The sequence below is a fragment of the Arachis hypogaea genome, chromosome 13 (genome assembly GCF_003086295.3).
Source record: "Arachis hypogaea cultivar Tifrunner chromosome 13, arahy.Tifrunner.gnm2.J5K5, whole genome shotgun sequence".
In the NCBI taxonomy this organism is placed as follows: Eukaryota; Viridiplantae; Streptophyta; class Magnoliopsida; order Fabales; family Fabaceae; genus Arachis; species Arachis hypogaea.
In genome coordinates this window covers 17,782,080-17,796,520 of record NC_092048.1, presented here as the reverse complement: position 1 = coordinate 17,796,520, position 14,441 = coordinate 17,782,080, and the positions used below count along the sequence as shown (strand labels likewise).

At 31.1% G+C, this 14,441-nt stretch overlaps 2 protein-coding genes across 4 annotated transcripts; both read right to left on the bottom strand.

Moving 5' to 3' along the window:
• Positions 1-200: 200 nt before the first annotated feature.
• LOC140178109 (uncharacterized) lies at positions 201-1,105 on the bottom strand. Its single transcript, XM_072213366.1, has 4 exons — positions 843-1,105; positions 620-716; positions 385-506; positions 201-266 (listed from the first exon to the last, which is right to left on the bottom strand). Exons 1-4 carry the CDS (start codon positions 1,075-1,077, stop codon positions 250-252), a joined length of 471 nt encoding a protein of 156 aa, XP_072069467.1. The 5' UTR covers positions 1,078-1,105; the 3' UTR covers positions 201-249.
• A 6,257-nt stretch (positions 1,106-7,362) lies between these two features.
• On the bottom strand, positions 7,363-12,187 carry LOC112737531 (uncharacterized GPI-anchored protein At1g61900). 3 transcript variants are annotated; one of them, XM_025787471.3, is made up of 8 exons: positions 11,794-12,180; positions 10,795-10,980; positions 9,670-10,269; positions 9,282-9,527; positions 8,991-9,002; positions 8,455-8,601; positions 8,302-8,346; positions 7,363-7,698 (listed from the first exon to the last, which is right to left on the bottom strand). In XM_025787471.3, exons 1-8 carry the CDS (start codon positions 11,852-11,854, stop codon positions 7,628-7,630), a joined length of 1,368 nt encoding a protein of 455 aa, XP_025643256.1. In that variant the 5' UTR covers positions 11,855-12,180; the 3' UTR covers positions 7,363-7,627. The 3 variants fall into 3 exon arrangements, 2 of the variants coding, with proteins under 2 accessions (XP_025643256.1, XP_072067446.1); XR_011869418.1 differs by lacking the exon at positions 8,991-9,002 and having other exon boundaries at positions 9,273-9,527; positions 11,794-12,187; XM_072211345.1 differs by lacking the exon at positions 8,991-9,002.
• Positions 12,188-14,441: the final 2,254 nt, after the last annotated feature.

Here is a 14,441-nt window from a genome sequence, read left to right as displayed (position 1 = left end):
GAGTTTCATAAAATCTTCTTCTATTCCGATATTTTTTCCAGATCCAACAATGCCAATGGGTTGGGATGCACTAACTCCATGTGGAATAGAACTGTTAACAAATACAGCAACAACTTAAATAAGTAAACAATGACAGCAACAACAACAAAAAACACAACAGAAACTACATGTACAAAAATACCTTTTCCTAAAAGCTGCCACCTCTGGGATGTCAAGATTAAATCCAAGCTTTGATGCAAACATAACATTCTAAAGTCCAACTCTACCTAATATATATATATAATATATATATATATATATTCATTGGTTACAGGAATATAGTGGTAAAACCAAGTGAACTTGGATAACTGACACACCTGAAATGAAAATTTACATGATACAAACCTCTAAAAACCTTAACTTTGGCAAGCTGTAAAATCACAACTGGTTGTTCAGCATACCCAGAAGACAGAAATCGATTAAGTTCGTCAACATATTCACCAAATAAGGCACACCGAATCCTGTGACTGAAAACAACCAACAAAATCACCTACACTATTAGAAACTTGACCATACAAACACACCGAAAACAAAAAAGAATCTCAATAAGAGGAAGAGGTAGAAATTAAAGAACGCTAACTCATTTTCAGCAAGTTCCATCACAGCCATCTTCATCTTCTTTCCATCTTTATCATATTCTTTCTCTTCCGACACAGAGACCAACAGACCCACCACATCTCAAATAAATATTAAAAAAACTATTAGGAAATAATGACAACAAAGCAACATTCTACAAATCACAAAAAAACAAGACTGCAATCATTCCAGACAAAAAATAAGTATGAGCAAATAGCACAACATACCAACTAAGAAATCGGAATCCTCTTTGGTTTCCAAAAGTTCAGTGAATGGAGAGATTGTAAGAGCAGATTTTGGAATAAAATCGCAGATAGCATCCCTAACAGTGGTCCTGAACTGGAAAATCAACTTAAACTGATGCCTAGTGGCCCTATAAGATCCTTGGTTTGGCACAACAGAGAAGAGCTTCATTACATATACTTGACCCTCGGAGAGAAGTTGTTTGAACTTGTAAATCATAGTCTTCCGAACAGTAGCTTGTATCTTGCACCCCTACCAATCAACATAAATTATACTAAAAATCTGATAAATGACAAATCAAATACAGAGAAAAACAAATTTAAATGAAACAAAATTTCAGACCTCGATATAAAAAAGGCAAGGAGAAACACATCTAAATACAAAAAACAAAGAGTCAAAAAATTTTAATAGATTTAGACCACTATAACTCACAGATTCATCAACCAAAATCATCTCCATGGAATTTGGGAGAAGCTGACCAGTGAAAGTTGGAACAGTCCAAAGCCTAATCACCCTAACTTTGAGGTTCCATGCTTCCTTCTCAAGATTAATCTTATTAACCATATCCATGGCAGTTGTCATATTAAAATGCAATTAAAGGGATGAAAGAGGGAACAGATTTCAGTAAATTAAACAGCAACTAAGAAACACATACAATAGCAACATGAATATGAGAAAAATCGGCCATGATCAATGGGTTCTGCCTTTATTTATAAACACAAATTAATTGAGTAATTTGAATTTCGAAATCCATAGAACCCTTATTTTGGGAGGGAAAAAAAAGAAGCAAGATAGACATTTGAAAGATATTGGTGTTGATTGACATTAGATATCAATCGAAAGATATTTGCGGGTCCTACTAAATAATCCTATATATAGGACCTAAGCAAACAACAATTGATACACAAATAAGGTGTATAAATGGTAAGCTATATTAACCCTAAGTTATCTTCTATATAAATTATAAGTTAACAGGAGAAGAGAGGATGGGATGAGAAGAGGATGAGAGAGAAGAGACACATAACAAAGATAACATTAGGTAACACCTAGAGAAAAGCGAGAACTAAAAATAAAAAGAAAACCTATACATAGATTTAGGAGTGGTAGACCTAGATGATGACACCTTTTAGTATAGATATCATTATTTGATTAGGCTTCTTATATAATTATATTTCCAATGGCAAATATATCATATTCCCAATGAAGTTACACACAAGATAATTATCTATCTATGTAATGAAATACTAAAAACAAAGTGGCCATCAATAAAGTTCAAAAATTGAGCTCAAAAAAAAAGATATACATTTAAAAGGGTGAAAGAAAAAATAGAGTTCAGTTAATAAAATAAACTCTATAAAAAAGTAATACAATAGGCCAAAGAAATGTGAAAAAACTATGAATCAACAAATGGGTTATGGCTTTATGTATAAACATATATCAATTAAGATATTTGAATTTTGAAATACATAGAATCTTTACTTTGGGGTGGGGGGGGGGAGGGACGAAGTAAGTAACATGAAAATTTAAAAGATAATTAGTGACCTCAGATATCTAGACATCTAGCGAAAGATATTCACGGCCCTCAATAAATAATCCTTTCTATAGATACTAAACTAAGAACAATAGATATAAATCTAGAGATATGTAGTAAACAGCCGCCCCTACCATAGAAGCTTTTTAAAATTAAATGTCTAAAATATATCATTTTAAGAGTTAAAACAAAAGAGTTAAAAGTTCCAATATGAAGCAAATGGTGAAAAAAAAAGCAGAACATCAATACTAATTATTTATTTAGTTAAAGACCAAAAAAGAAATAGGGTATCAATAATTCAAAGATGAAAAAGTAATTTAGCATCATAAATAAAAATAAAATAAATAACACCACCATACCAAAAATTCAATCAAAGCAAACTCTCACAAGATTTTGTTTACCAAATAATAAAATAAAATTTAGAGATATGCAAAAGTCAAAAATTAGAAATTTGCTTCCACCTAAATAGAATAAAATTTTGGAAAAATTAAAAAATTAAAAAATAATGAAACTCACCTCAACCTCCAGCAATTAATATTGAGGTAAAAATAATCAAAAAGGTTTTTCACTTACCAATTAACATACGAAAAAATAAACTAAACAAAAAAAGTTTATAATGATAATAGTGAATGAAATAATAAAAGATCACGCCATTGTTTATTGAAAAAAATTATTAGGCAAGATGTGATTAAACTAAGAAAAACTGAATCTATTTATAAACACATCGAAGTGGATAAATTAAATAAACCCAAAATCCTCACATAACTACTTCCATGATATATTCATGGATTGGCAAGACAAAACTTTTTCTTTCTGCAAAACTCAAACAATATTGATCTTCCATGCCAATCAAGTTACCAATCATTGGATTCGAATATGAGACACAAATAGCTAGATTCAGATGAAAAATATTTAAGGCCTTAAAAGTTAGAATAGTAGGAGAAGAAACAAAAGAAACTAACCCCTTTATTATTGGAGAAATGGCTTTTTACATCAACTAAGACATAATATAAGCAGGCAAGTGATATGAAAGGAGTAGATGGAAAGGCAAAGATGAGATCCTTGATGGTTAGATTCAATAGAGAGAAAGTGCATTGGATTGAATTTTATAGAAATTTTCACCTTTTACCATAGAAGCATTTTAAAATTAAATGTCTAAAATATATCATTTTAAGAGTTAAAAAAAAAGAGTTAAAAGTTCCAGTGCGAAGTAAATGATGAAAAAAAAAAAAACCAGAACAGGAACACTAATTATTTATTTAGTCAAAGATCGAAAAAGAAATAAGGCATCAATAATTCAAAGATGAAAAGCTAATTTAGCATCATAAATAAAAATAAAATAAATAACGCCACCATACCAAAAATTCAATCAAAGCAAACTCTCACAAGATTTTGTTTATCAAATAATAAAATAAAATTCAGAGATATGCAAAAGTAAAAAATTAGAAATTTGCTCCCACCTAAACAGAATAAAATTTTGGAAAAAATAAAAAATTGAAAAATAATGAAACTCACCTCAACCTCCAGCAATTAATATTGAGGTAAAAATAATCAAAAAAATTTTTCACCTGCCAATTAACATACGAAAAAACAAACCAAACAAAAAAAAAGTTTATAATGATAATAGTGAATGAAATAATAAAAGATCATGTCATTGTTTATTAAAAAATTTATTAGGCAACTGAAATTCAAGGTAGTAATTTTTTTATTTGAAAGAATAATATGTTTTCATGTTTGGGTATGTATGCACAGTATAATCAGTTAATTATTCATATTTAAACTATAGAGACTAATTGAAAATTTGTGCACAATAAAAGAACTTTATTAGAGCTTTTAAACTATAGAGATTTAGTAATCAATGCTAAATTAAACTAAAAAATGCATATAGCACCATACTTGGATTCATAGTGGAGATAGTAGCCACTCCATTGAAGTCACAGGAATCAGCAGTCTTTCCCTTCTTATGATAGTAACTATCAAAAGCGTAAGTTGAATGTGCAATCACATTGTCTGGTTCATCGCATGGTTGTCCCTACCGTATAGCAGAGCATTCCACTTTGCCCAGTCCACACACCCGATCTAGTGCAGCATGCAACATCTTCGGATCAACACCCTCCTCTCCAATGCAGTAAGTTTGGTTGCTGATATCATTTGCTAAGAGTGCATCTGATCCAGTCAAGTGTAAAATGTAATTAGGTGCACCATTTGCATCGAAGAGTCCCCAATTGAAGAAAATAAGTTTCAAGATAAAAAAAAAATATGCCATTCATAATAAAAAGATTAAAAACTGATATAGTATCACCAGTCAAAATAAAATAAATATCAACAGTCCAAACCACCAAATATATTTAGATTTTCAATGAAAAAATATATCATATTTCTAATGAAAATACACACAAGCTAATTTTTTATCTAGTTAAATACACAAGAATAAATACGACATCAATAATTCTAAAACTAAAAGCTAAATCTAAATAACTCAATCAATTATAGCAAAAATTACAAAAAATAAATAACTAAATCTAAGTAACATGCAAGTTCAATTCAAGTGGTGTATAATAATACGAATAAGAATAAGCTTCTCACTAATTTTAATTAAAAAAAGAGGAAAACAAAATATGTAAGTGATATGAAAGGAGTAAGGTGGAAAGGCAAAGATGAGATCCTTGATGGTTAGATTCAATATAGAGAAAGTGCATTGGATTGAATTTTATAGAAATTTTCACCTTTTACCATAGAAGCTTTTTAAAATTAAATGTCTAAAAATATATCATTTTAAGAGTTAAAACAAAAGAGTTAAGAGTTTCGGTGCGAAGCAAATGGTGGAAAAAAAAAAAGTAAAACAACAACACTAATTATTTATTTAGTTAAAGACCGAAAAAGAAATAGGACATCAATAATTCAAAGATGAAAAGCTAATTTATATTAACATAACAACACATAAAAGAAGCAAAAACTTTAGCATATAAAATATGAGAACCACTAAATATATATCAGAAACCAATCTTTAACTTCAAAAAAAGCCAAAAGTTTTTTCTCTTTCTACAATCAACCGGTTCTTCTCATTTCACTTGTTCTAAAATATGCATTATCTAAAAAAAAACATTATTAAACTAAAAAAAAAAGAACAAACTAAATATAATTTATATAAATATAAGCAAGAAGAAAAATTATTTAACTTAATTTTCTTGTAGATGTTCTGAACTCATTTCTGTTTCCTTAACTGCGATGCAATCTCAGATCAGAATCCCAGAATCCAGCTGGATACTCAATTAATCTCTTATATATTTTTATTTAGAGGTTTATGGAGAACCAGGATTTATTGTCTATGTATTTCGAGTTTCGGGGTTAAGTATATATGTAAGTAAATATTCTCCTTAGCTTCGTAGACTGAGTCAGGAGCTTGTTATTTTGTACCCTTGGCTCTCTACTCTTGTCTTCTATATATATGTTAGTGAACCATAGCTTTCTTAGTACGCAAGTTACATTACTTTTTGAGCGTTGTGCTTTTTAATTTCGCGATTTTGCTTTACCTATTCTTTAAGACTCCTCGTATATATTATATCCTTTCAATTACTATCTGTATATATTTTTATTTTAGAGGTCGTAATACCTCGTCACCTCAGTTTTATGACTATAGTATAAGACTTTATATGGTAGGGTGTTACACCAAAAATTTATAATAATAAAAACTCAAAAATATTAAAAATAAAAATAAAAACAAAAATTCATAGCACCATGTATAAATTGATGCTATGGAGTTGATTTACCATTGGCCAGTACCATATATAAATCGAAGCTATTTGATTCGATCTACTAGTGTCATGTAAATTAATGCTCATTGATTCGATTTACTAGTGTCATGTAAAGTAATGCTCATTGAATTCGATTTATGTTTGAACCCGAAATAAAGTCAATTGAATTCATTAAATTCGATTTACTACTAACAAATCTAATTCAAATTCATTAAATTCGATTTACATAAATTTATAGATTGAGACATTTAGGTAACGCTTTTTCGTTTGGGGGATTCAGGTAATTTTAGTTTCCATTTGGTTTATAAAAATGAATTACCCTTATTTTTATCTCTAATTATCAAAGTTTAGAAAATCAAACCGACAAAATTAAAGTTTTAAAGATTTGAAGATTTAGCCGAGATTTAATTGGAACTGAATCGATATAATAAAATAATATATTTATGAATAAAATATATATTTTAAAAAATAATTTATTGTAATTTATTATTTAAACCGTTAAAAATCGTACTAATTTGACTAGTTAATCAATTTTTTACTAATTTTTCAGTTTTAATCGGTTTGCCGCCAAACAATTATCTTAAATCGGACAGGTCTTGTGTGGTCAATTCAAGGTTAACTGCCAGTTCAATCTGATTTTCAAAATCCATATTAATTATCGAAAATATTTGGTAACCAAAGAAAATCAGCCAAAAACAAGTATAACTTGCCTTATTTAGTATTTATTAATTGTTGTGACAATTAATTAATGCTAAATAAAGTAAATTCTGACTACTTTTTTTATCTACCTAGCATTACCCATTAATTATAGGAAAAGTATAGGTAAACAATGAAAATATTAAACAACGTAAACAATAGATGTATCGGATGTTCATTTTACTAGTGTACAGATGGTTATTTTAATATTAAAATTTAGAGGATTAATTTGGAGGTACAGTGTATTTTTATTTGATTAATGGTTGTTCATATTGTTCAACAAAGTCATTGTCCCCCTAGCATTCCCCATATATTGTTGGAAAAATAATTGCAACAACTTATATAGAAACAAATATGCAATGATTGAATTTTAATATTCATATATCATTTTTGTTATTCTATCTATCTCTATCTCTGTCTATCTCTATCCAAATCCCACATTCTTAACAGTTAACACACATAATTCTCCAACAATGTATTGTCACCATTATCAATTGCAAAAGGACAACAAATCACGGAACGTTGCTAATTCTAAAATGAACTTAGAATACTTCTATATTATTATATTTATAGAATATCTTTATAAATTAAGGGGAAAAAGGGAACTCATTACAATTTCAAAGAATATTGAAACAATGATGTGCTAATGTAATGTAATACAATAAAAAATTGTACTAGAAGGACTATCTCAGCAGAATTTCTATACTAGCTAACAATATAAACAATTTGATAACTGGATACGAACGAGGGCTTTTAGTCTTTTCCGGTAGCCAAAGGAACTCCAATGTTAAAGAAGCCTCTTGAAAAGTATTAAAGAGGTAAAGAGGTGAAGTAGAACCAAGTTATTAATGTAAAGACCTGAATCAAATGCAGAAATATAAGTTAGACATTCATCAGTGTGATCGCATTATTAAAAGGATTATAAAGAATTATTGTGATGCTATCATATTCTCTGCTTATATTTTTCTTCAAAGCTTAAATATTTTACTTTATATTACATGATACACCATATATATATTTTTTTTAAGGATACTGTAAATTGCTCCATCAACATGATGCAAGTACTTCCATTTAAGAAATATATTAAATTGTGAAACTTTTTCTATTAAAGTAAATGGAAAAAAAAGGAAAGAGAGATCTATGAAAAAGTTGCACCAATCAAGATATATCCTTGATGGAAATGCCAAAGGGGTAAATTAGTGGACTATAGTCAATCCATGACTGTTTGTTAGCCTTCTTTCCCTTCCTCTCATAAAATGGGTCATGAATCTCATAACTAAGCAAATCAGCATCAAATTAAATTAAAAAGTCAAACTGGTTTGTTGACCTTCATGTAAGACATTCTAAAACAAAAACATGTATGCAAGAACAGATGAGTCTAGTTTCTTTGAAAGTGAAGACATCATCAGATATTGAAAAACTAGTTTGTATTGATTCAGCAGAGTAGACAATGGTTCTTACCATTTTGTGAAGACGTCGCTGTGGGAAGCGATGGAAGTTTCGTCGCTGCAGTTGCATGAGTCCAAGAAACGAATAAATTTAGACATAGCGAAAAGAGTAACAGAATATTTATTTATGTATTTGATTGAAAATATTCATGGAGCTTACACATACTTCTATTGCATGAGGACGGAAGCAGCGACAATGATGATGAAGGCCATGGAGCTACAATGTTGTCGTTAAGATCACACATGAATCCAACACCGGACGATTTATCAAATACTGCGTCTGAAGGCAGACTCGGCAAAAGGCAGCCAGATTCTACATGAAATCGAAATAATTAATTAAGTTCAGATACTATATGATAAGGGAAAATTAGATGCAATCTTCAGAAGCATAAGATTTTTCCCATTAATGTATAGTACTTATCAAAGTAACAAGCATAAGATTTTTTCCACTAATTAAACTCGACTACAATGAAAACAATCTGCATTTACAGGGACTAAAAACATATTTAAGCCTTTTGTTTTAAAAATTTGATCCCAGTACAGGTTCAAGCTTAACCGAAATTAAACAATAATAGCATGTCAAAAAACACTCTTATTGTGATGACAAAAGGGAACAATAAAAGAAGTACAAACTATTCTTGTTTCAACAGGATGGTAAAGAAAAATATATATCAAGATAAAAATCTATGCTGTAAGAGATACCTTGTGATCCAACTGATCCATATCCATGAGAAAATCAAACGACCATCGACAATACATTGCAGAACAGAACAAGTAGCAGTATCAGTACTCAGCAAAAACCAAAATAGTACTTCGTCCTTTTCAAAATAAATGTGGCCTTGGACTAAATTGGTATGTTGAAAAACCAAGATATTTCGACATAACTGCATCGAGATACATTATCCAATGCACCAATTTAGTCAAATGTAACAAACATTTATTTTGTAAAGAAGGTAGTTGTTTCTTAAGCAAGGGAAATTTAACAATGCCAACCTTGAAGAGAAAAGTCCTTGAGGCCGATTCGACAAAGATTATACACATTATTGGAGACATTAGCATTTTGCAACTTCTTGCCCAGTGATGCAGCACATTTCAAGGCTTGCAGATTGGTTATGAAGCTCTGGTCTTGTAAATAGGACACATAGCTTTTGATGGCTTTGCAGCAACTTGTTTGGTTACTTATATCATTTCTGCACTCTTTCACTACACTTGTGACATTCGGCAAAACCAACGGACAAACTGAGCCAAGTGATACAATAACATTAAACATGAACATGTTAGATTATGCTTCATATTTCAGTAAATTAGACAAGAGAGTACTAAATAATCAAACATGATAGACGAGGGCTTATTTTCAGTTTCGTTTTCCCCCTTTACTAACCTTTGTTTAGGTTGCAGTTTGAGAGACCTCTAAAAACACTATTTGCAGCCGATGGATCAAGTTTACTAGCCAGCCAACGAAGGACAATATTCTTACAATCTTGGATCCTAGTTGTCTTCCCAGGCAAGCTATGGTTACCATTTGAGTTCGACATATCATTCAAGGCTATTTTCCTTGCAGCATCATTTATAGCATTTTGGCAAACTTGGTTGCAACACTCATTTACGGGATCAATTTTTCTACAAGCAGTCAGAAGTCTTGATGAGTCAACAATGCTCTCAACTTCATCAACAAATACAATAGGACACGAGCCTTCAGTGAGATTCACTGGATGGACTGAACATATTTTCCCTAAGTCATCGTTTGCTCCTTGATTGACAAGGACCTTCTTAACATCAGACAGGCAATGCCGAGCATGAGTTGTGTTCAATGCTAGTACCCCAGAGAATTTGCTTGATTGACTAATAAGGACCAACAGCATGGCATCAAATTGAGGACAACATAGTACATTCGCCAAAAATGGAGCAAAGGAAGTCCAGCAATCAGTAGCAGTTGTGGTCATTATATCTTCGGCAGCAGAGAAATTTAATGAACATAGACCTGCAAGTAAAAGGGAACTTTAGATCATCTTAACAGCTAAAAGGAGTGGCAACTCAAAGCATTTCAAGATAAATTTTTACAGTGGATTGTTCACTTGTTTTTAATTATCCTTTGATGATGGGGTTGGGGCTGATTAACCTCAAAACACTACTATGACGAGGGGAATAATGTGGTGAAGGAAAAATAAAGTGATCTCATTGTTCGTTGGTAAGAAGCTATTTATAGTCTCATTCATGATAATGGATTTAATCATATGATGAAGTTAGGAATAAATGCAAAGTCAGCACATTTGCAAGGATATCCGAATTTTCCTAATGAATGAGTAAGTCAAAATCATTTCTAAGATATAATTGCATCACAATAGACTTAATCTCCATTTATCCAGTTAAACTTCCCTTAATTTCACCACACCAACCATAATGTGTTAAATAGTTATAAGTACATGTGAAAATGAGATTTTATCAAATGAAAATTCCCAACCTATGATCCCACACTAGAAAATTGAAAAGGAAAAGTTTACTGTACCTGACAGTTTAAACTGAGGCATAGAATAGTTTTTGAAAGGCGTCAATGGCGAAGGTGCTAAAAGAGGCAAAAATGGCTGTGGCTGTGCACTTGGAGAGATATCAAGAGGCAGCATGCCATCCTTCGTTGTGATCGAAATGGAATATTTTGTACCACTGGTTGGAGAGCCCTGAGACTTGTTCATACCTGCTTAGAGGCAAATTAAATTACATCATAAAGAGTGATATTTCTTACAAAAAAATGGAACACTCCAACATTGACTAAGGAAATGTTTGTGAGTTTTGATTTTAGAGGAAAATGGAGAGAAGGGAACAGCTTTCAAGTGTAAGGTGAAGTCCATTCTACCCTTCCAAACTTTCCCCCAAAAACTTCAACTCGCAAACACATGCTTAAAGTCTAAGATACCGAAACAAGTATACTTGTGTTCAGTGTTCATCAAGTACAAGCCCAAAATAAAGAACAATAGCAGGCCAACTTTAATGACATTCAGTTCTTCATTTCTTATTGTAAATGGTTTTAATTTAAAAAAAAAAAAAGGGACCTAACATTTCTAAAGAGTTTGCCTATTACTTTGGTAGCACATTTTCATTCTTTTGCAATAAGATAAACACTGCCATAGAAAATTGGACCAATACTCCCTCTTTAACCATGGGTTTTACTCAAATCTATAACATCAATACTATACTATTCTACTTGATTTCATGTTGAACAATTCTACTCTTCAAGAATTTCCAACCTATAGTAATTTTAGGTTTCCTTCAACACACACAAAGCTTCATACAATACTCAGCTTGAATTTAAAACATCACAATATACAAGAAACTGCAAATGCAAACTTAATTCCAATGCTTATTGCAATGCCATTACATAATCTAACAGAAATTTAAGAACAAAGACGACAAAAGATACAAACTTGCAACTATAAAGGGCAATTAATGCAACAAGAATTGAAATTAGCAATTATGGGTCATGCAGATATATTCAAGAAATAAAACATACACATAAGAAGAGGAAGAAACAGAGTAATTTGAAGGAGACTCAGAGAATGCAACTCCTTCATGTTTGAAGCTTGAAACTAACCAACACAGTGAATTCCAAAGTGCACATTAACAACACTTCCCTAAATCCACAATCTCACAGAACAATCCTCAATGCAAAAAAGAAACAAAAACAAATATGGATAGCAATGTTGAAAAGGAAAAGTAGTGAAATAACTTGGAAAGAACCCTCTTTTTTTTTTTTTGTTTCTTTCAGTTTTTACCGATTTGACTCAGTGAGTGAGTCACTGTTTTTGAGTCCTCAGAGAAGAGGGAGAGAGAGAGACATGGAAATGCCAGCTACAATATCAGGGAAGGTCACGTGCCAGGCAGGTGATAGATTGAATGCCATGTGGAGTGGTAGCTTCGGTAGTTAATAACTTAATTACATCTTGGCCCTGCATCAGCATTGCCATGCTGAAACTTTCAACCGTTCGATGGAAGTATAAAATGGACTAAGAACCGTTGGATTGTCGAAGAGAAAGCATGAAAGTTTTGACTTTTGAATGAATTACCATTTTTACTCGTTGAATTTTAAAAAGCTTACAAAGTTATCAATGAATAAATTTAATATCTGGATATTTTTGTCTAGAAACTATTTTTGATAGATACAAAACTATTTTTATTTATTGATAAATTTAGTAGAGTATTAGACTTTTATAAATAAATTAGTTAGGGATGATAATGTGGTGAGTACATATGGATAAAGATAGATTTTTGCTTTATTTCATTTTATTCTATAATAACTTGCATAGAACCGTCCTACTCTTAACTGTGAATAGTAAAAATTTAAACTCATATAGGATTTTTTATTTATATAAATTAAATAAATATTTTATTTACAGAAATAAATAATTTTAAAAATTATTATGAAAATATATCATCTACTTTTATCTTTTTTACAGATAATTTTTTTTAATTTTCATATATCTCGTTTACTGTGTAAACGAGATACATTAAAAATTATCTCGTAAACGAGATAGATGTATTTATAAATATAAAAATATATTTTTAAAATAATAAAAAATATTAATTATTTAAATTAGACCATACATTTCAAATAATATGGGAGATGGATTATTTTATATAACAAGAGAAACGAACAGTTTTAAAAATGTAATACTATTAACACGTTTATTTTTCCCTACCGTTGAGATGATTGTTACACTGCCCACTATTAATATGGTTATCTTTTTTCTAAGTAGCCACTGTTAACACCATCGCTTCTTCCATTACTTCTATCACTGACTATTTTTTATCGGAAAAGCTCTATAATTTTTTCATCTAAGTTATTCAAGTAACTTCAATCACGCGCCTCCCCAATTCCCTTACGCGTTTATTATACACGCGCCTCATATAACGTAAACCTTGTTCTCTTCTCGCGTTTTCGTTCTTCTTCTTCTTCAACCTAATAAAATTCGTGGTTCTCCTCTGTTCACATTTTTCTTCTCTACTCGCATTCTTCATTATTGATCTGCATTGAATTCAACGTAATAAGCTCTGTCGTTCTTCTTCTTCTTCATTTTCTTCTTCGATCTACACTTCTGAATGGAAATAATGAATGATTCAACTTCAAATCACTGAGGTTATTACGTTGAGACAGCTAGGAAATGATTGCCGCATGCTATAACAATAATCTTAAATACTGAACAAAATAAAAGGAGGCCATCGAAACCAAACAACATTCATTTGGTGAATCAAAATCACAAAGGCCACCGAACCGAACAATGTTCATGTGGTAAATAAATGGTGATCAACTTTCAATCAACAAGAATAGTATTTCTCCTCCTCTTCCTCCTCATCCTTCTTCTTTCAAATTCGCGCACGTAGGTTCTTCTTCTGCTTCTTCTTCTTCTTTCAAATTCGTGCACGTAGGTTCTTCTTCTGCTTTTTCTCCTTCTTCTTTCGTTATAATCATCTCCAACAACACCAACATTTTTCTCGGTTAAGTGGAGTTGCTCATTTTGATTCACTTGATTGTTAATGTATTCAGTTGAGTCCTTGTGCATGCAGAAATATTTTTCTTATTGATTGAATGTTTATCACATTTTATTCAGCACAAGATTGGTGTTCGGTTCAGTGGTATTGGTCATTTCGGTTCACCTGATTGTTATGTGTTCAGTTGACTTCTTTTGCATGAAAAAATGCTATTCTTGATAATTGAATGTTTATGACGTTTTATTCAGCACATAAATGTTGCTCGGTTCAGTGGAGTTGCTCATTTTGATTTACTTGATTGTTAATGTGTTCAATTGAGTCCTTGTACATGTAGAAATATTTTTCTTGATGATTAAATATTTATGATGTTTTATTCAGCACATGACTGATGTTCGGTTCAGTGGAGTTGGTCATTTCGGTTCATTTCTGTTCTGCACAATTTAAAACTCTTCCTCCTCACCTTCTACTGCTTCTTCACCAGGGAGAGAAAGAGGAAAATACAAAAAAAAAAAATTACAGCAGCAATAACAACAAAAGAATAAAGATAAGGAGAAAACATATGAATAAGAAGGAACGCGAAAAAGAAGGAGGAGAATGAGGAGGAGGAAGGCGAATCTCTGTTACTATTTTCGTTCGTTTCTAGTTGTTCCTTGCCAAATCTTCTCGCGATTC

Bases quoted from the DNA above. Each gene is read 5' to 3' on its own strand.
- LOC112737531 (XM_025787471.3), bottom strand. From the start codon at position 11,854: ATGAAGGAGTTGCATTCTCTGAGTCTCCTTCAAATTACTCTGTTTCTT. The intron at 10,981-11,793 runs GTATGTTTTATT...GCCTCTAAGCAG, and splicing joins GTTTCTTCCTCTTCTTATGT to GTATGAACAAGTCTCAGGGC. The intron at 10,270-10,794 runs GTACAGTAAACT...TTTTACTTGCAG, and splicing joins GCCTCAGTTTAAACTGTCAG to GTCTATGTTCATTAAATTTC.
- LOC140178109 (XM_072213366.1), bottom strand. From the start codon at position 1,077: ATGATTTACAAGTTCAAACAACTTCTCTCCGAGGGTCAAGTATATGTA. The intron at 717-842 runs GTATGTTGTGCT...TATTTATTTGAG, and splicing joins GGATTCCGATTTCTTAGTTG to ATGTGGTGGGTCTGTTGGTC. The intron at 507-619 runs GTTAGCGTTCTT...GGTTGTTTTCAG, and splicing joins ATGGAACTTGCTGAAAATGA to TCACAGGATTCGGTGTGCCT.